This window comes from Takifugu rubripes, chromosome 22 (genome assembly GCF_901000725.2).
Source record: "Takifugu rubripes chromosome 22, fTakRub1.2, whole genome shotgun sequence".
Taxonomy (NCBI): Eukaryota; Metazoa; Chordata; class Actinopteri; order Tetraodontiformes; family Tetraodontidae; genus Takifugu; species Takifugu rubripes.
Window position 1 is genome coordinate 12848908 of NC_042306.1, and position 23796 is coordinate 12872703.

Genomic DNA, 23796 nt, shown 5'->3' on the forward strand with positions numbered 1-23796 from the left:
AAGCTTTAGAGGACACTGTTTTGATCTGTGCTGCCATAGTAACAAAGACCAAATCAAACTCACCCTGGTGAACAACGCAGGGTAAACAAAAAAGAAAATATCCAGACTTGCAATAAATAAAATCCCACTTTCAGGTCTTCTCAGTCTTCTCATAGCCTTAAATAATCTTGAGCAGGGATTCCTCTGAAGTACCACCAGATAAACGACAGGTTCTTTGCATTAGATCTACCACTACGATGCCATCTCCCTTTGATAAAATCATTCGGGTGCAGCAATAATCTTTATCTCATCATCAACAACGCAGCTTTTCCAGAAACCAGAGTCCAAAGGCTGCACATAAATTCATCACAGCAGCGTGTTAAACCATGTTCACATTCAAACGAGGCCCTTTCGGGTCTTTTGGGGCCAATTAAACACTGATAAATTCATTTTTTAAGAGTTGAACATTGCCCTGTTATTCCAATGCCCCTATGATCGGAACTATTTACTCTTTAACTGGTCCTGAAAAGTTTTCCCATCGGTCATCTCAGATAAACACCCCCGCCCAGGGTTGTTTTCCCTGATGGTTCAAAGTCAAAGTGCCATAAAGCCTTTCTGAGAATGGTTCCTTCCTCCTCGGGCTGTCGCAGACCAACAGAGTGCAGCTCAGAGAAGGGAATGAATTAATGAAGATCCCACACGGAATGCCTTTCAGACATTTCTTCAGGGAGTAGAGAAGCAGTAAATCGGTGATGCTGGAAAAGGTAAGTTCTGCCTGGACGTGACTGATGGACAGACCCTCTGTTCCTGAGCGAAGCCTCATTCTGCTGTAACGGCACCATTCCGTGATTGTCGCTGTAAACCTCAGGGAGAGTGGGTTTGGGTGGACTCGACCGCCGGGGTAGCCATAGGAGCCAGGGTCAAAGTCACATCATCTGGCCAGCGTCTACTGTTGGACGATGAGGGGAAGGTAAACATGGGCGCAGCGCAACATTAACGCCCTTGTTGCCTAACGAGACGTCTCAGAAACACAGTCTGACCCCCTTCCAGGAGCACAGTCTGTCCCAGGAGCTGGAGGCGTCCCTCAGGGTCATGCACCCGACACTGGCGGAGGGCGTGGACGACATGATCGACCTGGGAGAGATGAGCGAGGCCGGCCTCCTCAGGAACCTGATGCTTCGACACAAGCGAGGCATCATCTACGTAAGACGAAAAAAGAAATTTTGTCCGTGCATTCAAAACATACCTCAAACCATTTTCTTTACCGTAGACCTATATAGGTTCTGTGCTGGTTGCCATGAATCCATACCAGGATTTTCCCATATACACCAGTGAGCAGGTGAGGCTGGTTTAGCTTTTAAATTCACGCTTTTTTCGGTTGCGTATTGTCCTTCACGTGCCAGGTAACCGGTCTGTGTGCGTCGTTCAGGTGAGGTTGTATCACGGCCGAAACTTGGGGGAGCTCCCACCGCACATCTACGCTCTGGCTGAAGCCTGCTACAGTCACATGATCCGCCATCTTCAGAACCAGTGCTGCATCATCAGGTGAGGAGAACTGTTCAGCAGTGTGGCGCGTAAAGACAGTACGAATGCATCATTTTTCTCCAGTGGGGAATCGGGGGCTGGAAAGACGGAGAGCACCAAGCTGATCCTGCGGTACCTGGCGTCCGTCAGCAGCGAGATGTCCGAGCAGCGGACTGAGCGGCTGATCCTGGAGTCGAACCCCATACTGGAAGGTACGCCTGTACATCCATCACAGCAAGTGAACTTAAACACACCAGAATCCTCGTCTCATCCCGCGCAGCGTTCGGGAACGCCAAAACGATCCGCAATGACAACTCCAGCCGCTTCGGCAAGTATTTGGAGATCTTCTTCAACAGGGACGGAGTGATCGAAGGCGCCCGTATGGAGCAGTATCTGCTGGAGAAGTCTCGCGTCTGCCATCAGGTGAGGAAGCCGCGCTACCAATAATGACACCTGCAGACTGCTGGGACAGAGTCCAGCACCTCCGCCACCCCTGATGTGGACGGAACACAATGATGGAATCACGAGGTGGATAATGACATGCATTTGACAATTTTCAAGGCCCCGGAGGAGAGAAACTACCACATATTCTACTGCATGCTGGCAGGAACCACAGCTGAGGAGAAGGAGACGTTGGGCCTCGGTGACGCCCGGGAATACGCGTTCCTCACAAAGGTACCGCAGTAACCTTCAGCAGTGTCACACCCAACCACAATGCGGCGGCGATCACCACGGTAACCCCAACCTGCTGCAGGGGGCGTGCGTCGAGTGCGAGGGCAGAGACGATGGTGAGATTTACCAGGACGTCTGTTCGGCCTTGGAATTGTTCTTCTCGGACAACCAGCGTCAGGACATTCTCAAGCTGCTGGCGGCCATATTGCACCTGGGGAACGTCAACTTTCAGGGTGAGCGTTAACAAACCCATTCTGGCGGTTTTGTATTTGATTGCAAATTGTCGTTGTCTTGATTGTCGCCGTCTCACGCGGCACCAGGCAACACACAGAACAACCTGGAAACCTGTCACGTCAACAAATCGGGACACTTCCGCGTCGCCGCCTCACTGCTGGGGGTGAGCGCTTTTTATTCCCCGCGATGGTCTTTTCTGGTATTTAACGCGTTTTTGTTTTCCTGAAGGTCAGGAAAACCTTGCTGGCCTCCAGTTTGACCAGTCGCTCCATCATGACCATGAGGGAGAGCGTGACCAAACCCCTCAGCTCCAAGCAGGCCTCCGACTGCCGAGATGCCTTGGTCAAGGTAAAGAAGCTGATTGACTCCCATAAACCAACATACATTCTGTTCCATGTGTCAACAAAGACCCTGGTCCTGCTCAGGGTTTCTCCCTGTTCAATGGGAGTCTTTCCTGCCACTGCTCAGGGATCCGGGTCTCTGCGATTGTAATAGATAAATTGATTAAATGTGTTGAAATTCTAGGCAATCTACAATAAACTCTTCATATGGATTGTTGGGAAAATCAACAGCGTCATCTACAGCAACCTGGCCGAATCCCCCAAATCCTCCTTCCTGTCCGTCGGACTCCTCGACATATTCGGATTCGAGAACTTCGACAGAAACAGGTCAGGATAATCCTCCGCAAACACTTTGGGGGAAAGGCGATGACGGCATTTTTAAACTGAGCAGAGGTCACTCCGCCGTGCAGCTTCGAGCAGCTCTTCATCAACTTCGCTAACGAGAAGCTGCAGAAGTTCTTCGTGGACCACATCTTCAGGCAGGAACAGGAGGAGTACCAGAGGGAAGAGATCGCCTGGACCAACATCCGATTTAACGACAATCAGGAAATTGTGGACCTCCTGGCTGTGAAACCCTGCAACCTGCTGGCTCTGATTGACGAGGAGAGCCAGTTTCCAAGGGTCGGTGCTCTCGCTGCCTTTCCGCGAATTCCAGTGAAACCACGTTGCCTGTACGGGGGAAAAAAATCAGGTCTGTTTGTGGCGCGGCAGGGTTCTGACTTCAGCATGCTGCAGAAGATGAACCAGCACCACACGGGAAACAGGAACTACGTCGCCTCCAGCCGGGAAGGAGACACGGACTTTGGGATTCGTCACTTTGCAGGAGTGGTCTACTATGAATCCAGAGGTACAAACGCAGATCAAACATCTGCGCTGAGGGCTGTTATTCACTGAATGTTTGAATTCTCAAATTAAGGCTTTCTCGAGAAGAACAGGGATGCCGTCAGTTTGGACTTAATCAAAATGGTCGACGTATCCACCAATCAGCTCCTCCGTGAGATGTTTCAGTCTCAGCTCCCAAAGACAGAAAGAAAAATTAGCATCAACAACAGGGTCACCATGACACCCAGGAACTCTGTACGGGTACGAGAATTCTGATTTCCCTCTATTTATCATGCTACAACACACGTGCGCGCGTCTGTAAGTGGAAACAACATAATTTTCATCTCAAAGAGATCTCATGGCCCTTGTTGCAACTGGACCTTCGTTTTCCTAAATCCTCAGTTAACGTGATGATCTTTTCCATCTCGCAGGGCCCAGCTGACAACTCCAAGCAGGTGCCGACGCTGAGCGGTCAGTTCCGCCAGTCTCTGGACTCGCTCATGAAAGCTCTGTCGGACTGCCAGCCCTTTTTCGTCCGCTGCATCAAGCCCAACGATAAAAGGCAGCCAAAGGTAAACGACGCAGCATCAGAATCTCCCACCCGAGCGTCCCAAAACTATCGTCAAGATTGGAGAACTCTCGATAACTGGCAGGTCCAAAATAGGTCCATTTTGCTCAATTTTCACTTCTGTTCTGCTGTTTCTGAAATAGAGAAGTTACGTTTCTTTTCCTTCATGCTAAGCAGTGACCTTTCAGCTTTGTTATGACTGGCAACTCCCTTTTGGACCTCGTGCCTGACAGGAAGGTGTCATAAACAGATGCCAGCACTACCTTGTACAAAGAGTTTATATCAACCTTAACTACCCGCAGTTTTATGATCTTAATCTGCATCTTCGTCCGTTTGAGCTGTTGAGCAGTGCAGTGTTTTTACATGAACATGTTCCCCTCCAGGTGTTTGACAGGAACCTGTGCATGCACCAGCTGAAATGCTTTGGCATGATGGACACCATCCACATCAGGAAGCTGGGATACCCCATCCGGCACAGCCACAAGGACTTCCTGAACCGATACAGGATGCTGCTGGACAGGACCGTCTGCGACCCCAAAACAGTTCGTTGTGTTTTTATCGTCTCTTAACGAACACCTTTTGACATTTTACCTGTTTATTGTCTCTTCCTCTGAAGACTCTGCAGCTATTAGCATCTCGTCACTGTTGAATCCGTCTTTTATCGTCTCTCCAGAATACAGCGGCTGCCTGCTGTGAAGCCATCTGCCGCTCTGTGATTCAAGACAAAAACAAGTGGAAAATAGGCAAGACCAAGATTTTCCTGAAGGTGAAGAAAAATGAACACAAAAAAAAACTGCATTAGCATTCAGGCTGTCTCCAGCTATGTGTTGCACAAAAGGATGTTTTTAAGGTGATTTTGTTGTTCCTCAAGGATTCCCGTGATATTATTCTGGAACAAACGAGGGACCGAACGCGCAACAGAGCAGCTCTGGTGATCCAGACCTTCATGAAGGGATGCAAAGACAGGTGCAGGACATCAGAGAGGACACAACACCGCGCATGTACTCTCAGGCTGAAACCTGCCTCTTCTTGAACACACTTTACCTCTTTTCCTGCAGAATATCTTTCCTGAGGAAGAGGAGGGCGGCAGTGATGCTGCAGAATTACTGGAGGTCCTGCAGGAGACGACGCAAGGTCTGATGTTCGCCTGCCATTCATGGCGTTGACTAAACAAAGCTTATCTCAGAGCTTTGACCTTTCGTGCCCTCACAGATTCACAGTGGCTTCGAACGGCTGATATCGAAGATCCGTAGTAGGAAGCTGCGATCGCAGTACTTAAGGCAGCAGGCAGCAGCCGTCACCATTCAACGGCATGTGCGTACCGCTGTGTAAAAACATCCCGGGCTGCAGATGCCTTCGTTGGAAAGTGGAAAGAATCTTGAAGCTTTGTCATGTGTCTGTAGCTGCGGGGCTACTTTGTTCGGAAGGATCTGAAGCAGAAGAGCAACGCCGCTGTACGGCTGCAGGCTTTCACCAGGGGAATGTTGGCCAGGAGAAGGACCGAAAAGATTCGGGATGATGTACGTAGCAGTCAAGAGTCTACGAAGGTAGCACAGGAAGGGAATCACGCCTCCGACGCTTAAACTCTGTTTCACGTAGAACCACGAGCTAATCGCCTCAGAGCTTCAGCAACGACTCTTGGCCATTGCTCGGGAGCTGGAGGACCCCGAGTCATTCGCTCAACAAGATGACCTCCAGGTGAAGTCGTCAGAATCTCCTCATGTCAAGGTTAGCCCACGTTCCTGCTATGCTAACTGTTGTCAACAGATTTACCAAGTGGGCTTGTCTTGTCTTTAAAGGAGAATGGAATCACGCCGTTCTCCTCTCCAGCCTCGTCGACGTCCACGCCACCACCGGAAGAGGACGAGGAGTTTGAGGACAACAGCGGCGAGTTTTCATTCCATAGGTTCAGCGTCCTTCACTTCCAGGGCGGCGCCACACACACGCACATCATCCAGAGACTTACAGAGCCCCTCTTACACCATGACGACGAGGGCGACGCACTGGTGAGACAAAGAAGATTTCGAAGGAGTTTTGGGGGTTAGAAATGTTGATTTCTTCTTCTTTTCCAGGCCTGTCTTACTGTTTGGTGGGTCATACTGCGTTTTATGGAAGACCTGCCGGAACCGACCTCTCCGCAAACGGCGACTAAGGATTCGAGGCCCGTTTCTCGTAACTTACCTATGAGGCAAGGCATTAAGCTGAACGACATAGTGGAACTAGAACAGGTTAGGTGTTGAACCAAACCCCGAATTTCCATTTTTTTTTTGTTTTTTGGCTTTTACATGGTTCATATTTTTCGACACAGGAAGCCTTTGGGAAAAACAAGATTAAGCACAGAGGTGGAAACAGGAGGCCCACCGTGATACCCGCAGAGGCGAGTGCCGATGTTCGTTCTATCTGATTCGTCGTTAGTCATCCGCTGATTGTCATTCTGGTCTTTACCAGTTGGAGGATTTTAGAGAGGAAGAGAACGTGTTGATCGGAGAGGGCCCCAACCCGGATCGTCCACTTTCCTCCCTGGAGAAGCTCCACCTTATTGCTGGATACGCGCTATCAAGAAAAGACATAAGGCACGACCAAAAACAGCTCCTGGATATCCTGAATTATTCTCTGTTGGTGGCTGATGGTTGTTGTTTTTTCATGTTTTCCTTCTGCTGCAGGGATGAAATTTATTGTCAGATCTGCAAGCAGTTGGTGAAGAACCAGAACAAGAGGAGCCAGATGAAAGGTTGGACCCTTCTTTCCATCTGTCTTGGGATCTTTCCTCCAACCGACCTCTTCATGAAGGTCAGTGTGCAGCGAGGCAGTTCTGCCTGTGTCTGTGCTTCACCTTTCTCATTCCCAGTTCTGATGACACGTTTAAAACAATTAGATACGATCATCACTAGTAAACTACTGTAATTCTGTCCCCACAGTATTTGGAGAGATTTCTCCTACAGGGGCCAGAAGGTTATGGATCATATTGTTCTGAACTCCTGAGTCGCATAAAAGTCAACGGCGAACGGAAGGAGCCTCCCTGTTGGATAGAGCTGCAGGTAGAAAAGCTCAGTCACGTCTTCCTTATCGTCTCACAGGAAGCGAAGGCGTGAATTCGCTCGCTGGTTTCATTGCAGTTCTCTGATTTTCTTTGTCGAAACCCACCCTCTTCCCCGCCCCACTGACAGGCTGCAAAATCAAAGGAGCCCATAAATGTGTCTGTAGCTCTGCTGGACGGACGTTCGGTCGACCTGCATCTGGATTCAGCCTCGATTGCTGCTGAAGTCTGTCGAGCTTTGGCGGACAAAATTAACCTGCAAGACAAATATGGATTCTCCCTCTACATCAGCCTCTTTGACAAGGTTGGGATTTAGCACCTTTAACCAGTTCTGTTCCAGCTCATATTGACATTTTGCATCCAGTTGTGTCACAGCTACAGAGAATCGAAACGTCGAGGTTGTGAATCCTGAATTTAGAGCCGAGGTGTCACGGAGAAATGCTCTGCTGTGTTGGCAGATGTGGTCTCTGGGCAGCTGTGGGGATCATGTGCTGGATGCGATCTCTCAGTGTGAGCAGGAGATGAGAAGGCAGGGTAAAGAGGGACGCGACGCCCCCTGGACGCTCTGCTTTCGCAAGGAGCTGTTTGCGCCCTGGCACGACTGCTCCATGGACCCGATTAGCACAGATCTCATTTACAGACAAGTCATCAAAGGCATCAAGTCGAACGAGTACACGTGTGAGAAGGTGAGACCATAGGAAGTGTGTGCAGTATCTCGGAGACATCTTGGCTTTGAGAACCTGTTGCATGTAATTACACCTACTGACCAGCCGGTGGCAGTATTAGGGACGATGCAAACGTCCAACTGTGGCAATGAAACCTACACTTACTTCAAGGTTAAAGAAAGTATAAAAAAGCTTGACTTTGGTCTTCACTCTGTTGTCATAGATAATTCCAGTGCAGCCCCAAAGTTCCAGAAACTTAAAAATGCTCACTCCAAATGTTTGCTCTGGATTTGTGTTGCATTCCTCAGGAGGATGAACACATCAGCCTGGCAGCGATGCACTATCACATCCAGTTTGGCCCTGCGTACAACAGAGACAACATGCAGAAGGTGGTGGAGGAGTGCATCGCCGACGAGCTCATTGAGAGCAGAGGGACGGCAAAGTGGATCGACCTCATCAGCTCGGCACATCTACAGGTACGTTGGAGGTTCCTCACTTAGGCTGCAGCTTCAGGTCAGAGCAGTTCAGGTGACCCCTGTGTGACCATCACGCAGGCTCCAAAAGGGAAATCAGAAGATGTGAAGGTAGAGCTGGTCAACAGTGCCCGACAGAAGTGGCCCCTGAACTTCTCCAGGTTTTATGAAGTAACGATGGTGTCCGGTGAGTCGACACACCATTTATTATGATTATTTCCATTACGTTAGACCAACAATGGTGGCTTTCGAAACATCTGTTTTGCAGGACCACCGTTGAAAACAGGTACATTTACTGTGGCTGTTAACTGGAGCGGCATTCTCTTCATGGATGGAAAAGACAAGAAGCTCCTTGAGATGTCTTACCTCGAGATACAACGAGTTCACACAAGGTATCGGTGAGTTCCGGCTGAAATCGTCACCCTCAAGATTTTCTAATATCACCAAAAGTGTTACGCTTTTCTAGCAGCAGTGAATCCGGCCCCCCGTCGGTGGGTTTGACCACCGTCAGAGGAGAGTTTGTCCTGAAGGGCGAGAAAGCTGCAGACATGGCGGCACTCATAGAGGAGCATCTGGAGGGGCTGAGAGGACGCTCGGTGTACACGCTGGCTCAGCAGGACATCAGTAGAACCGGTACGACCCGACGGCCCGCACGTGCTGACGCTAGACCAAAACAGCTGTCTTCACCGCTCTGACTGGTTCTTTAGAAGATCCCACGTTCCTGGTTTGTAAACGTGGCGACCTGCTGCTGGTGGAGAGGGAGGACCAGCCGTCTGCTGACGCCACCTGGATCAGAGCCACCAACCAGAGGACCCGCAGCAGCGGCACCGTCTACAGGGATTTGCTGCTGTTCCTTCCAACTCTCAGCAGACCCTCCGAAGACGTGCTGGTACAGTTTGTCCTTTTCCCAAACTACCAGGACAAAGCGCTTTAAGGCGATAATTGGTCCAAACTCATAAAAGTCGAAGACAGCAAAGGGTTGTTTGAGGCCACCCTTTGTTTCTCAAATATGATCTGACTGTCTACACAAATTTCAATGCGATCAGATCAGATTTAGCTTTGTTTCGACTGGCTGCCCAAATCGGAGACGTTGTCCACCCGTCTGCATCGGTTACAGTTGATATGGACGCCGGCGGCGTGTGTCGGCTGTTGCACGTGTGTCGGGTGACTTTAATGATGGCCAGTTACAACAACAGACAGATTCAGGCCAAACACACGCACGCACACGCACACACACACACACACCCTCTACATCACGACTGTCTATTCTGCGTCCAGGACGACGGTCTCCTCAAACACTCACACGGTCCAGTGGGATCATGTATTTGGGATAAGATGACTCCCTGATTACATCCTGCATCCAGATTGTGACCCTGATTCTATTCATCAGATCTTCAAAAGATGTGTAGTAACATTAGAACCCTGCACGTGGCGCGTTCAGAACCGCACCCGGATCCAGGAGTTCGTTAGATGTTTCGATGAGTTTCCCCTCCTGCTCTAATTAAGTGTTCCTGACCCAGGAGCTGCTCAGTCCAGGACAGAAGAAAATGCCAGTGGTGCAGAACTCCGCGGAGGGAGAGGAAACGGTGGCTCCTGTTTCTTTAAAAGACTTTGCACTTGAGAACTTCAGGTACTAACAATCATAGGAACTTTTCCCATCATTCTTTAATAGTATATACAGTGATGGGAAAAGTTACTGGGTTTTTGGACTTTCTTGTGACAGGCCTGCAGGGAGCAGACATGGTGCCCATAAAAGCGAGAGACTGTGGGCTTGTTCTGGAGAACTACTCAGACAGCCGCTGCTGAAGAACCTGATGCACAGCGCTGAGCTCAGCAACCTGGCCTGCAACGCCTTCACCGATATCCGTGAACTATCTCCCGTTATTCTTCATAAAACTTACAGTGAGATCCACCATCTGACACCTTTTTGGTCTGTGGATTTTTAGCCTTTTCTTTCTTTTAGCCTCTTTCCCAACATTCACGCGTGCGCTGTGATGAAAGCTCCTGTTTGAAAATGTCATTCAATATTCCGGAGAATTCCTTAACCTTCTCCTGCCACCTATCCTGAGGTACATGGGCGACTACCCCCATCACGCTCGCAACCCTATAGAGCTGACTGACCAGATCTTTGGCCCGGCTACCCAACACGACGCCCTGAAGGATGAAATCTACTGCCAGATCATGAGGCAGATGACCGGCAACAGCAACAGGTGGATCCCTAGAAAACACACGCAGTTTTGCATGAAGATTTGCATCCCAGTCCCCCACAACTCTTGTTTTCCCACGCCGAGAGTGACACAAACACTCGCAAAAGGCTGCGTAATTGTGTAATTGTGTGGGAGGGGATGTACACTGCGCATAATCTCTGGATTAGTTTGTCTGGCAATCAAGCACCAACATGTCCAGTCATCTTTGAATCCTCCTGAACCCTCTCAGGTCGAGCATGGAGCGTGGGTGGCAGCTGATGTGGCTCTGCACAGGCTTGTTCCCGCCCAGTCCCGCGTTGAGGAGCCACGCTCGGCGCTTCCTGGAGTCCCGCGCCAGAGATCAGCTGGCCGCCGACTGCCTGCAGAGGCTGCAGGAGATGCTGAGGTCGGGCCGAGAGTGAAATAAACAGCCGCGCGCTTCCTTGAAGAGATTTCGGGAGAGATTTTGAATATTTCGCTTGCATGTGTTTCAAACGTCAGTAAGGAGCCCAGGAGGTTTCCTCCCGATCCGGTAGAGCTCGAAGCCATCCAGCAGAACAGCACCCGCATCTTTCATAAAGTTCACTTCCCAAATGAAACAAATGAGGTAATACACAGAAAAAGCTAAGTGGCATGGTTTTTTTTTCCAGTTAAACCATAAGAAATATGACTTTTCTCACTTTGTAAGAGAGCGAGGGCCCATTTTCTGGTTGCTGTGTTGCAGATATTTGAGGTGACATCAACAACCACGATCAGAGAGCTCTGCGACAGCGTCGCCTCCCAGCTCAAACTCAGCTCAGTCAATGGATACGGCCTCTACCTGAAAACACGGAAAAAGGTGAGGCTGCGGCTTTTACCCCAATGTCACGTGACATTACAGGCTGCTGACATGTTGGGATTTATGAGCGTGTTGGAGGGGAGACTCTGGCAACCTAATGAGATTTTAATAGGGTGACGTTGTGTTTCTTCAGGTGACAAGCTTGGAGGAGAACCAGTATTTCTTTGACAGCACACGACAGGCCTCCCACTCTTTGAAGAAGGCAAAAAAGGCCAAAGAAGGTCACCTTTCACGCTGGCATCTTCCGTTTGTGGAACACGGCTGTGTTTACCAGTTTCATCTTGCTTTTTCAGCCAGTGCAGCCGCTCACCTCTACCTGGTGATGTTCAAGAGGAAGCTCTGGCTAAACGTGATCCCGGGCAAAGATCCAGTCGCAGACCTCATGTTTCATTTCCCCCAGGTATTCAGTCAAACTCGGACTTTTAAACCTCCCAGAGTCGCCTCGATGCGTGACGTCTGTGGTGCATCCGTGCAGGAGGTGCCCAAGTACCTGAAGGGGCGTCACAACTGCACGAGAGAGGACATGATCCACCTGGGCGGGCTGCTCTTCAGAATCCAGGTTGATTCAGACAAATCCCAGTTTGTCGCAATCCCCGAAATGCTGAAGGATCTCGTTCCGGCCGACCAGATAAACCTCATGACCCCGGAGGACTGGAAGAAGGTAAAATGAGTCACGTGGTGGAGACGGGGATCTTCTGAGGTGTCTGTAATTCTTCTTTTATTGGATCTTCCGCGTGCAGCACATCTTCTCCTCCTACAAGGATCAGAGCGGCATCACGGTGCAGGAGGCCAAAATCCGCTTTTTGAAAGTGGCGTCGACCTGGCGGACGTTCGGCTGCAGCTTCTTCGAGGCAAAAGTGAGAGATGTGGTCAAAGTGGGAGCGGCGAGACAAAGATGCCCCATTTCACCGCTGTGCTCTGATCTATCCCACCACAGCAAACGTGCGAGGAGAGCTTCCCCAACGCCATCGTGGTCGTGATCAGCAAAAAAGGTGTCGGCTTCATGGCCCCGGAGACGAAGGTAGGCCCGGTAATGGTCCCGGAAGGTTACTTTTAAGTGTGGTGTTGTGTGGAAGCACCCTGACTGGAGCTGTTGGCGGTTCAGGAGGAGCTGGTCGCGTATCCCTTCAGCCGCATCACGCACTACCACGCCAGGAACGAGCACTTCCACATGAGCATCAAAACCGTGATGAAGTGCAGCAAGTTCGTCTGTGAAACGGCGAAGGTGAGTGACTGTTCCCACCAGGGTGGCAAAAAAAAGAAGAAGCGATTTTATTCGTGAATATCACAACATTACGGTCACTGTTCTCCGTTTGTAGGCGGAGATTATAGAGGACCTCCTTCGCTCTTACATCAGCATGTACGAGAGGCAGAGACTTCCTCCAGAGACGACCTCCTCCCCCGAAGTTTATTATGATGAATTCTTTTAAGTCTAATTCCCCAAAATCGCTGATGAAAAACAAATGTATTAATTAGTCGCTAAATGTATTTAATGTATCACTGGTTTGGAGCCTCGTTAATCTCAACACGAAGCTTCGTCTCAGATTGATTGATTGTCTTTTTCTGCTGATCGGGCCAATAAATATGTTCAACAAGTCCTGCCCCAGGATGTATATTTTTACCATATATTGCCTGCTCAAACACAAGCCAAGATTATTTACAGTCGCATCTGTTGTTATTTATCATAGGTTTTGCTTAAAGGGAACGATAATTAGAAATAGATAAGGTTTGCATCCTCAGTGTTTTAAAAGGGGGATTATTTATAATCAAAGAATCAATTTATAGTTCTGTATATTTTTCCACATGCCTTTATAATTAACATCATTATGGTGTGTGTGTGTGTGGGGGGGGGGGGGGGGGGGGGGGGGTGTTTGTACATGAATTAAACGTTTTTTTAAATGTCAGCCAACATTCTTAATTTTCCATCGGACATCTGATGCTCCTGGAACGTCCTCGATGCTGCAGTCACCGTCCCCCTTTCTCCAATTTCACCGATCAAATGGCATCACAAACCCCAACTTGTGTGTGTGTGTGTGTGTGTCTTGTAGTGGAATATAATACCGCTTATACAACACCCCCCACTGCCTGTCAAGACTATTGGGCTGTTACCATGGAAACCATGTGACTAAAAAAAAAAAAGGAAATCAGGTTACTGCTGGCAGGTGCATTTGAGGTGCATGATGTTTGTGCCTCACTTGGTTTCCTGATGCAATCTGACTGCAAGGAGAGCAGCTCCACTTCCAGGGCTGGAACTTTAAATGTTGGAAACAACTCGAATTGCACTAGAATTGACTTTTGTGATGTTAGAGGTCCCATAATGTTTCCTCAGGCAAAAATAAATTAGGTAAAAATATTTGAATGTGTGTTTTCGTTCCCTCTTATTTCACCAATTACGGTCTGAGTGTTTAAATGCGTAGACTCATACAAATTAATAGAAACTATGAAGGCCCCTACTAAGACAGTGTTCGTGTGTGTTTGCGGTGTGTGGTGTGTGTGTGTGTGTATGCCCTACACGGATGCAAAAGCATTTTGATGCACTGCACCAAATATGGAACAAAAGACCTTATAGCCTAGGCCACATTACTATCTCTTTTAACATGCACGCACGCACACGCACGCACAAACACACACACACACACACATTCCTATAATGCTACTAAGCTTAGGAAGTTAATTTATTTGTAATTCTTTCTATCTATCTATCTATCTATCTATCTATCTATCTATCTATCTATGCGTGTGTGTGTGTGTGTGTGTTACATACAGTAGTTACATTCCTGGCACATGCAGTTATTTTATGTGTATTTCTCTCCATCTATATGTTTATCTATGTGTCTCTCATATATCTATATCTATATAGATATATATAAAATGTGTGTGTGTGTGTGTGTGTTACGTACAGTAGTTACATTCCTGGCACATGCAGTTAATTTATTTGTATTTCTCTCCATCTATATGTTTATCTATGTGTCTCTCATATATCTATATCTATATCTATATAGATATATATATAAAATGTGTGTGTGTGCGTGCGTGTGTGTGTGTGTGTGTCGGCAGTAAGGGAGTAAGGTGCGCGCGAGCCTCTCTCCAGCCTCGCGATAGCCTCGCCTACCAGAAACATCGCTCGCCCGCTCGTGAACTGGATGCTGACAGGCACGCGGCGCGGTCATCATGCAAAGGTTACGCTGGATCCGCTTCAGCTCCTGTCTGAAGAAGCCGCTCCTCCGCACGACGCGCACGGCTCCCAGCGTGCGGGGCGTCTAGCAGCACCGCCCGGCTACCGCGCAAGCTAACTCGCCTGTTTGGCTACGGCAGGTGTGAAAGGATGGTCGCAAGTTGGGGATTTCCGCGAACGGCGGCGTGCGCGCTGGCTCCTCTCGGCGGCAAAGTGGCTTCATGAGTGTCCAAAGTAACAGTGGAAGTGGTGGTGGAAGTTTGGAGGCGACGCCATCTTGGTCGCAGCTCTCCTCGTCCCCAACGATTTCTCAACAACATATAACGGCGACCGCTAAGAGCAAGGAAGGTATATTAGCTCCCCGAGTGCACGGACGCCTCGGATTCTCCTCAAAGTCTGTTCCGGGGAGGGAAGCGGATCGTTTTGGCCGTGTCGAGCGGCCGAACGTTGAAGTAAAAACGGATATCAAGTTAACTGATGCCGTGAATTGGAAGCCAAACGTCAGCTGTCAGTTCAGTTGATGGCCAGCCTAAGTAGCAGCGAGCTATCATGTTTGCACAAAGGCAGCGCTAGCTTGTTGTTTTGCTAATAAGACTGTCAGCTCACTCGAAATCGAGTTATGCGGCGCTTTCGGTGCGGGAACAGTTTTAGCAGCTGCGCATGACATCAGAAACATCTAGTTTGTGTATTACACAACCTAGCCGTGCGTGCACGCACCAGTGCATTGCGGTGCATGCATCTGCTGCTGTAAACTTGAGCACGGGCCTCTGACTTCACCTTTCTGGCCTGTCTAGGGGCATCTGCTCACCGTCGACGGTTCGTTTTCAGCGACGTCGCTAAATGGCAGCGTGTAAAAAGTAGTTTTTGCGGTGAAATCAAGCATCTGTGGGAAATACACGGCGATCTTATCTCTGCAGCCCAGGAGGAATGCCAGCAAAAAAAGCTGATTAGCTTTTGCCCTCATACGTTAACATGCACAATAGTTATGGGTTAGAAAGCTGTAAATGTGTGTGATTGTCAGCTTTGTCCTTAAATAACCTGACGGGGGCCTTGCGGGGTGCTTGCTGTTTCATAATATCCATTAGGCGTTTTAAGGCTTACCCCTGAGCCCGAAGCTACGTACAGAAGATATGCAGGAAATGTCTAATAAGGAAACAAACCCGCACGGCAGCAGGGAGCAGAGGGCTTGTGCGTGTGCATGCATTTCTTCACCTGGAGGCTGGGAGATAAAGCCAGGCATTTGTTATGTCGCATTGTTGAATTGCTTGCTGATTTGGACTGGAATTAGTGCAGGTTTGAATGTAAATGTGAGCCTAAAATGCTGGAGGGTCGTGCCCTGTTTCAGCAGTTTTGGCAGCGTTGTGCGTGTGTGGCACAAACGCAGAAAGGCCAACGTCAGTTCCTTGTGGAAAATGCAGCACACAGGAAAAAAAAAAAAATCCGCCTCTGGGATGAAGAGATAAAACTCCGGTATCATTATCTCTGGGGCGCTGAGAGCCTTTAATGTGACTGTTGATGAAGTTCGCCGACTTTAAAAACCGCAGCATCACCCATTTTCTTCCATTCATGGCATCGAAGCGCCATGAGCTGCCCACTGGAACCGCGTGCTTGTTTTTCTTGCTGTTTCTTTGATGTGCCTTCGCCAAAAGAGGTCACGTGACCACTGGCGTTTGCCGGATCTTGATGACCCTTTCAGGAAACGTTGATTAATTAACAGATGATGCTAGTGGAGGGACTTTCACCCTCGGCCAAACGTTCGGGACTGTTTCCTGTTGCTGGATGCGCGTATGTGTCTAACTCTGGTTTGCTATTTGACGCCAGCCCCCATGGAGGAGCTGCACAGCCTGGACCCCAGGAGACAGGAGCTGCTGGAGGCCAGGTTCACAGGGGCCGTCACTGGCAACACTGTCGGCAGCACTGGGAGCACCAGTGGAGGTGCTAAGGTAACTGCAGCACACAGACAACAAAGGCTTGTACTCCGAGCGCACCAGGCCCAAACGCAGCTCTCCCAGGGGCTGCTCCTGTCGTCTAACTGATAAACAGACTGAGACGCTCTGAACAGATCAGTTTAAGTGTAGGATTCCCCCCCCGGCGCGTTGTATATGTCAACAATAAATTATAAATCCGTCTGCCGGGAGCTCGCGGGAGGGAATATGCACCACAGTAGCTTCTAGAAATGTCCTTAAAGCTTCGGAAAATGCTGCCGGCGGGGATCCTGTTAGGTCACGTGGCCTAAAGGTCGCCATTTTGATAAAGATTTTTCCCGTTTTCTAAGAAGGGTTTCTTAGGAATGAGCACATGTTGGAAGACTGACAAATACACGCCTAATAATTCGAGATCCGGACTCCTTTTGGCAGGCATCAGACCGAAGAACTGCCTGCCTTTATTGAACTGATGTTTACGTAACAGAAAGCATTCCGACTTGCATCATTCTGCACGTATAGTGCTCTGTGCTCATTTGTGTGGGCTTCTTTTTCTTCTTTTCTTTTTAAATGTACGTAGGGTCTGGCCAACGAGTCCTCCAACCACAGCTATGGCAGCCTGGGCTCGTCGAGTGACAAGGAGTCAGAGGTAAGACACATTTCAGCATCGTTTTCTATCTATTTTAGGTACAACAGGACAACAGCTCAAATTTAATAAGGTATAGTGAGTTATGCAGATGCGGTAAAGCCTGCTTAGACGCCGTCCCATTTTTTTTCCTGCTGCCCACTCATCACTCCATCTCTCCCACTACCTCCACCTCGCCTTCTCTTTGTAGAACTCCGATTTGAAAAGAGGAAGCTCCCCTGCCTACTCGGTATGTACTCTTTCTTCCTGATCTTTTAGCTTTGTGAGCCAAAACACATGGGATTTATTCCTCCTTTCATCCCGTCTCTCCCATTTCACAGACCCCAGAGAAGAAGCCTTCTGAATCATCCCGAGGCAGGAAAAGGAAAGCTGACACCTATTCGGAGAGTAGTCAAGGTATCGCCGGTGCTCGTAAGATGAACTCCACGTGGGCATCTGTGGGTTTCTCGAATTAAATCTCTGAATCCATCTTCCATACAGGGAAGACCTCCACACGGGGGCCGAAGATCAGCGACTATTTTGACGTGAGTATTTTTGGTTTCTCATCATTCTGATAAAGGTTTTTGCTTGAATTTTCTTCTTCTGCAAAGTTCCAGGGTGGGAATGGTTCCAGTCCAGTCAGAGGCCTCCCACCCATTCGCCGTTCTCCACAGAACTCTCACTCCGCTCCGGGCTCCATCGTGAGTTTCCCCAACAGCAGAATGCTCCACGTTCAGGGAGGTGAAACGAGACGCTGGAGCTTTTTTTTTTCTTTCTTTTTCTAGATCCGGCAGAACAGCTCGTCGCCCACCAGTCTGTGTTTCGCCGACCACAACCCAAAGGCCTCCTCGAGCAAGTGTGTTCAGGTAAATTGGAGGCAGGAATGAAGCAAAAACCTCTGGGACTTTTGCGATGTGTCCTGACTGGTGCGTCTCTCTTAGACGGAGTTAACGGGCCTGAAACTCGCGGCCCTGGAGAGCAACAAGAGCCTGGACCTGGAGAAGAAAGAGGGCCGGATAGATGATCTGCTCAGGGTCAGTGAAGGGGGCAGAACGGCACCATTGTCTTTGTGTTGCTTCTGAGCAGGCAGGTCAGTTTGACAGAGCCCATCCTTTTTCTCACCAGGCCAACTGTGACCTGCGGCGACAGATCGACGAGCAACAGAAACTCCTGGAGAAATACAAGGAGAGGCTCAATAAGTGCATCACCATGAGCAAGAAACTGCTGATAGAGAAGGTATCTGTGTTCAGAGTTGTTCAAATGATGCAGCGCTGCATTAAGCCAGAAAACTGTAGCTCATGTAAGCCTAGTGTACGTCTTCCATCCATGGTTACGCACGTGTTGGGGCAGTAAAGGAATAGAACATGGGGTATTTGCCAGTATGAGCTCCTCCTCTGTCCTGTTTGTCTGTGCTGGACGTTCGTTTCCATTAGGACTCCACACACAAAGCACCGTGAATAATGCACAGAGTGGTGTGTTATGTGTGGGTTTAGTGCACACGTGTCATGTGACTTGTCTGAATGCAAATGCCATTGCTGACCACACCTTTAGGGCAGCGCTGTAATCACGGGGCCAAACAGCAGAGGGCGGCTTTTTGGTTTTTACTTCTATTTAATTTTATTTTTTTAACGTTTTTCATTATTTTCAGAGCACTCAGGAGAAACAGTCGTGTCGGGAAAAGAGCATGCAGGACCGTCTCCGCCTGGGTCACTTCACCACTGTCAGGCACGGAGCGTCCTACACGGAGCAGTGGACCGATGGATACGCATTCCAGAATCTGATCAAGTGAGAAACCCGCGCAGAGTTTTCGGTTGAATCGAGTCATCGAGGCACCGCGGCAAGAGCAAAGTCCTGAAATGTCAACCGTGTGGTCCTGTCTGCACAGGCAGCAGGAGGGCATCAACCAGCAGCGGGAGGACATTGAACGGCAGAGGAAGCTGCTAGCCAAAAGGAAACCTCCAAACCCTGCGTCCCCCTCCCTCTCAGTGGTGTCCACGTCCGAGCCCAAGCAGCGCAAAACCAAGGTGGTCAACGGCAACGACTCGGACCCCTTCCTGAAACCCACCTTACCTCAGCTGTGAGTTTTTAGAGTCCTCAGGTTTGTTAAAATCGCGTATTTTGAGACTTAATTCCTTTACTTCACTGTCAGACTGACCCTCGCTGAGTACCACGAGCAGGAAGAGATCTTCAAGCTCCGCCTTGGACATCTGAAAAAGGTCAAACACAGATTAAGAGAGCCGCTGCCGTCTTTGCTTGATACGGACGTAGTCTGAATGTGCTGTGATCGTCAAAAGGGAACTGAGTCCAATCTCTGCCAATACAGGAAGAAGCAGAAATCCAAGCAGAGCTGGAACGGTTGGAGAGGGTGAGGAACCTACACATCAGGGAGCTGAAGAGGATAAACAATGAAGACAGTTCGGCGTAAGGAAACACTTTCCTCAAAGAAACATGATAGGAAGCCGAGTCTAGAGCTTAAAAACATGTTTAACTCTCAGATTCAAAGACCACCCTACCCTGAATGAGCGCTACCTGTTGCTGCACCTGTTGGGAAGAGGAGGTTTCAGTGAGGTCTATAAGGTAATTCCTCTCCAGGTTATGTTCTGTCCCTTTGGTAACCCGAGCAGTGATGTAATTCTTATTTTCTGTTCTCCCACAGGCTTTTGACCTGTTTGAGCAGCGTTACGCAGCTGTAAAAATCCACCAGCTCAACAAGAACTGGAGAGAGGAGAAGAAGGAGAACTACCATAAGTAGGTCCGACATATGCCGACACATTTTTAGGGTTTCATCCCCGTTAACACACATGCACTGACGTTTGCTTCCAGGCACGCATGCAGGGAGTACCGGATACACAAGCAGCTGGACCATCCTAGAATAGTCAAACTGTACGACTATTTCTCCCTGGACACTGACACGTGAGTGACCTTTGACCTCAGGCAGCTGCAGTTCTGCTGGGTCGGCATGTTCAGACAATTTTTGGCATCCGCTTTCGGCTTTAGAGCTTTTTCCAGACCACTTGAAAACACTTGTGTCAACGACCGCTCTCAGTGTTTGATACAACTTCAAGCAGATTGCATGAAGGTCTTATCAGATTGGCAAAGAGTAAAAAGTAAAAGCAGAAATAACAGAAATAGTAATTGAGCATGGGAACACCGCTAGTTATTTTGAAAGGCTTTTGAGTGTGACTTTGTCAGAATAGACGTTTCCCCTCCAGCAGCTGCCTTTTCTTTAAGAAACAGATTAAACTAGCCTGTGTGAAGCGCAGCGGTTGATTGTCGGGTCCATCCCCGGTGCTTCTGGGTGAAATGGCAGATCGGATGTGAGGCTGGATACTTAAGCCAGGTCTGGACGCTGACCTTTGACCTCCACACAGGAGAAAGGGAATGAAATGTATCCTCTTAGTCTGTAGCGGTTGAGGAGACTTGCAGTTGGGGGTCAATAACAGTCTTGATACCTCCAGGGTCATATGATTGTGCGGGTCCATCTCTAGGTTCTGCACTGTTCTGGAGTTCTGTGAAGGCAACGACCTGGACTTCTACCTGAAGCAAAACAAGCTGATGTCGGAGAAGGAGGCGCGCTCCATTGTCATGCAGATCGTCAGCGCTCTGCGTTACCTCAACGAAATCAAACCCCCCATCATCCACTACGACCTCAAACCCGGTAAGGTCACGTGGCCGTGGTCGCGTGGTCGTGGTCGCGTGAACTGGCTCCTCGCGTTCATCTCAAATTGAACCGTCTCCCCGTGCGTTCGCTGTGCAGGTAACATCCTATTGGTGGATGGCACCGCATGTGGAGAAATCAAAATCACAGACTTCGGCCTGTCAAAGATTATGGACGACGACAACTACGGGGTGGACGGGATGGACCTCACGTCGCAGGGAGCCGGGACCTACTGGTAACACGGAGAGCCGGTGCTGTTGTCACGGTAATGAGCAGTGAAATATTAGCTTATTCTTCTGTGGGTGTTTCTGTGTTTTAGGTATCTTCCTCCAGAGTGTTTTGTGGTGGGGAAAGAACCTCCAAAAATCTCCAACAAGGTGGATGTGTGGTCAGTGGGAGTTATCTTCTTCCAGTGCCTCTACGGACGCAAGGTACGATCATTCCTCTATTTACGCCATCACACGTTTTAGAAATTACACGCCGGAATAATTGACTTGACTTGATTTCCTTCAGCCGTTTGGTCACAACCAGTCACAGCAGGACATCCTCCAGGAAAACACCATCCTCAAAGCCACAGAGGTCCAGTTTCCGGCGAAACCCCAAGCTAGCACGGAGGCTAAGGTAACGCCCAAATGTGCTTATTCAGCGCAAGTTATTAAGGCGCAGATTTAAGTTTCAATCAACTTAAACAAAATAGTCCTTGTAAATCCAGTGTAGCTATTTGTAACATGGTTTGCCCGGCTTAAATTTAATGAGTTGGGATATTTGACGTGTTGCAACACTGAGGTATTTTTTTACATGTACATGCAGTCGTTTAAGTGTGATTGTCTCTGTTGACACTTGCCCGAACACCTGCAGGCGTACCTATAAAACCAGTTCAAAGATCAGTTGCACCCCGATGGCCTTTTATGCTGCCTCGGCTGGAATTTGCAGCCTCTTGAATCCCGTTCTCCCCTCTGCAGGCATTTATCAGGCGATGCCTGGCCTACCGCAAAGAGGACCGCTTCGACGTTCACCAGCTGTGCTCGGACTCCTACCTGCTGCCTCACATGAGACGTTCGAACTCGTCCGGCTCCCTGCAGCCCTCCGCCTCGTCTCTGCCCACCTACTGACTGACTGGCGCTTAAGATGGCCGACGGTTCCCAATGTCAGGATTGTTCGGGGTTCGGTGGATCATAGATGTGGCAATTATTATTGTTTTTTAATGTTTTTACCTGAGGTGTTCCGTGTTGGAATAACTAGCAATGGAGCTGAAGGACTGGAAGAGGGACGCTCCCTTTGATAGTCCCCTTAAACTCCAGCGTGGCCGTAGAGATGGAGAACAGAAGGTTTCCAGTTGTAGCAGGAAGTGGAAATGTTGTAGCTAGTTGTTTTCTTTATGGAATTTATTAATCAGCAGCTGTAGGGTTCCTAGATGCCCTGTTTAAGCTCACCTGTATCAGCTCTGCACCACCCTTCACCTCACAGGACGGCTTATAATTTCTGTCGCTGTGTATTTGTCCCTCTTCTCCGAGGAGCGCCGTGTAACTTGTAACCCTGGTGTGTTTAGACTAACAGGATCACGGCCCAGGTGAAACGTCTGGGGCCGATTTTGCACTTCCGTTCCAGATTGCGCAGATCTGGTCCCGCACGCGGCATGAAGTAGAGCGGCGCAGGCTTCTTCTGGACTGTGCTGAAGCCGGCGTGCGGCTTCACATTACCGTCTCGTTGTTGGGGTGTTCGGATCTACCGCCGGGTTCGTGGAACCCGGATCTGTGTGCTGAAGAGTCGGACTCAAGGCCCGGATCAGTTGTTGCTGTGCTGTGACAGTTAAATGTACATTTAATGTGCAGGCGACCTTAACTGACTAGCAAATGCACAACGAGGCTCGTGTTCGCTTCCCACCGTCTCCCTTCGCTCCGTTTGTTTTGCGCTTTCTCCCGAAAGCTGTCGAGTCTGCTGCTATAAATGTCGCTTTTAACCGTGCGTGAATGGTCTCTGCCTGGCTTACGCGGATACTTGAACTTTCCCCTTGAGAAACTCTTCCAGGACCCTTTTTAAGCAAACAGCCGCCACGGCGACCGCATTATTTTCACGTACGCCCAAAAGACAATACACGGAAGGTCGGGCGACATCTGACACCCGTGGATACCCAAAAGGACGGGAAAAACGAAGCCAGAGCGCTTCCATCTTTCTTCCACCTCAGAGACGACATCCCAGTCCTAAAAGGCAGAGAACCCAGCCAGCCCAGCTTTCTGCGCTACCATGGCAACAGCTTTGGGATTCCAGGTGAAAACACCCAGTTGGACAGAAAACCTGTCTGGATTACAGGCCTTGTCGGACTGGATTGATGACCAAGAATGATCAACCAAAAACATTTAAATGGCGGTGAACCCAGAGGCGGAGGTGTAGAATGACACCGACTGTACGGATACTGTTGCGATTCAGTTAAAATAGGTTCTGTTATCGGGAGAATTGGATTTGCTCTGCAGTGCTCCCCCCCCTGTCGCAGCATGATGTACTGCAGTTAGAACTCATGGATGTATCCAAGTGTTGTCCTCCTGTAAATAAAAGGCTTCCCTGTCGCTTGTGGTTTCAGAGTCAGACAGACATGGATGCTGGACTCATCTCCTCTCAAAATTCTCACTTTATTTGGGCTACAGATGAGCTAAATCAGATTAAATGTTGGGAAACACCCGATCACAGCTGGCTGCCCTTTAAAGAGATGAAGTGATGTGAAAGTTCTGTGAAACGGGTAACATCTGTCGGCTTTGACAAACTGTAATTTGATCCGCATGGGTGCGGTAAAGCGTAAAACAAACACATCTGTCCTCTCTGGATTCTGGCTACCGCCACAAAATGGCTGGGCGCTACCATCACATGGATGGAGCAGATCATTAATGAGGACCGCGCGTGGACAGATGTCAGTACGGAGCTCGGCCAGATAAGTCGGATCACGTTAGTGGCGGGGGTGTGGATCCAGGCTGTCATTCACATGCAGAGAAAGGTCTCCTTTCTTCCTGCTGTGGGACCCATAGTTCTCTTTACGCAACATCAGAGGAATCTCCGATACCGAAGCAGAAGGATTAACTTCATCA

General features: G+C 49.2%; 2 protein-coding genes across 6 annotated transcripts; both read left to right on the forward strand.

The window, feature by feature from the left end:
• Positions 1 to 71: 71 nt before the first annotated feature.
• On the forward strand, positions 72 to 12936 carry LOC101073864 (unconventional myosin-VIIa-like). 3 transcript variants are annotated; one of them, XM_029830733.1, is made up of 49 exons: positions 72 to 743; positions 848 to 949; positions 1030 to 1182; positions 1250 to 1318; positions 1409 to 1524; positions 1588 to 1715; positions 1784 to 1926; positions 2065 to 2178; positions 2258 to 2408; positions 2496 to 2572; positions 2638 to 2757; positions 2935 to 3077; positions 3161 to 3371; positions 3462 to 3597; positions 3667 to 3833; positions 4004 to 4144; positions 4524 to 4682; positions 4814 to 4906; positions 5012 to 5106; positions 5199 to 5274; positions 5353 to 5454; positions 5544 to 5660; positions 5740 to 5868; positions 5940 to 6146; positions 6213 to 6368; positions 6449 to 6517; positions 6589 to 6713; positions 6804 to 6930; positions 7059 to 7178; positions 7308 to 7481; positions 7636 to 7863; positions 8151 to 8318; positions 8397 to 8502; positions 8584 to 8713; positions 8785 to 8948; positions 9023 to 9204; positions 9836 to 9945; positions 10039 to 10175; positions 10375 to 10525; positions 10752 to 10907; positions 11003 to 11108; positions 11226 to 11339; positions 11473 to 11560; positions 11633 to 11739; positions 11815 to 12000; positions 12080 to 12196; positions 12277 to 12360; positions 12445 to 12564; positions 12659 to 12936. In XM_029830733.1, exons 1-49 carry the CDS (start codon positions 732 to 734, stop codon positions 12767 to 12769), a joined length of 6297 nt encoding a protein of 2098 aa, XP_029686593.1. In that variant the 5' UTR covers positions 72 to 731; the 3' UTR covers positions 12770 to 12936. The 3 variants fall into 3 exon arrangements, with proteins under 3 accessions (XP_029686593.1, XP_029686594.1, XP_029686595.1); XM_029830734.1 differs by having other exon boundaries at positions 8584 to 8707; positions 8782 to 8948; XM_029830735.1 differs by having other exon boundaries at positions 8584 to 8707.
• Positions 12937 to 14417: 1481 nt separating this feature from the next.
• LOC101074086 (serine/threonine-protein kinase tousled-like 1-B) lies at positions 14418 to 23283 on the forward strand. Of its 3 annotated transcripts, none has more exons than XM_003975870.3 (22): positions 14418 to 14862; positions 16336 to 16457; positions 17017 to 17085; positions 17273 to 17311; positions 17403 to 17478; positions 17563 to 17606; positions 17673 to 17762; positions 17847 to 17927; positions 18003 to 18095; positions 18187 to 18297; positions 18710 to 18846; positions 18947 to 19138; positions 19211 to 19277; positions 19385 to 19482; positions 19557 to 19638; positions 19718 to 19809; positions 19885 to 19974; positions 20550 to 20719; positions 20819 to 20954; positions 21039 to 21150; positions 21233 to 21340; positions 21682 to 23283. In XM_003975870.3, the coding sequence occupies exons 1-22, from the start codon at positions 14736 to 14738 to the stop codon at positions 21829 to 21831; spliced, it is 2286 nt and encodes a 761-aa protein (XP_003975919.2). In that variant the 5' UTR covers positions 14418 to 14735; the 3' UTR covers positions 21832 to 23283. The 3 variants fall into 3 exon arrangements, with proteins under 3 accessions (XP_003975919.2, XP_011614997.1, XP_029686625.1); XM_011616695.2 differs by having other exon boundaries at positions 17679 to 17762; XM_029830765.1 differs by having other exon boundaries at positions 14418 to 14654.
• The last annotated feature ends 513 nt before the right edge of the window (positions 23284 to 23796 follow it).

Coding starts and splice junctions, on each gene's coding strand:
- LOC101073864 (XM_029830733.1), top strand. Junction 1,319..1,408: donor CCATATACACCAGTGAGCAG/GTGAGGCTGGTT, acceptor TGCGTCGTTCAG/GTGAGGTTGTATCACGGCCG. Junction 11,561..11,632: donor GGCAAAAAAGGCCAAAGAAG/GTCACCTTTCAC, acceptor TTGCTTTTTCAG/CCAGTGCAGCCGCTCACCTC.
- LOC101074086 (XM_003975870.3), top strand. CDS start 14,736: ATGAGTGTCCAAAGTAACAGTGGAAGTGGTGGTGGAAGTTTGGAGGCG. Junction 19,139..19,210: donor AAACCCACCTTACCTCAGCT/GTGAGTTTTTAG, acceptor CTTCACTGTCAG/ACTGACCCTCGCTGAGTACC. Junction 19,278..19,384: donor GCCTTGGACATCTGAAAAAG/GTCAAACACAGA, acceptor CTGCCAATACAG/GAAGAAGCAGAAATCCAAGC.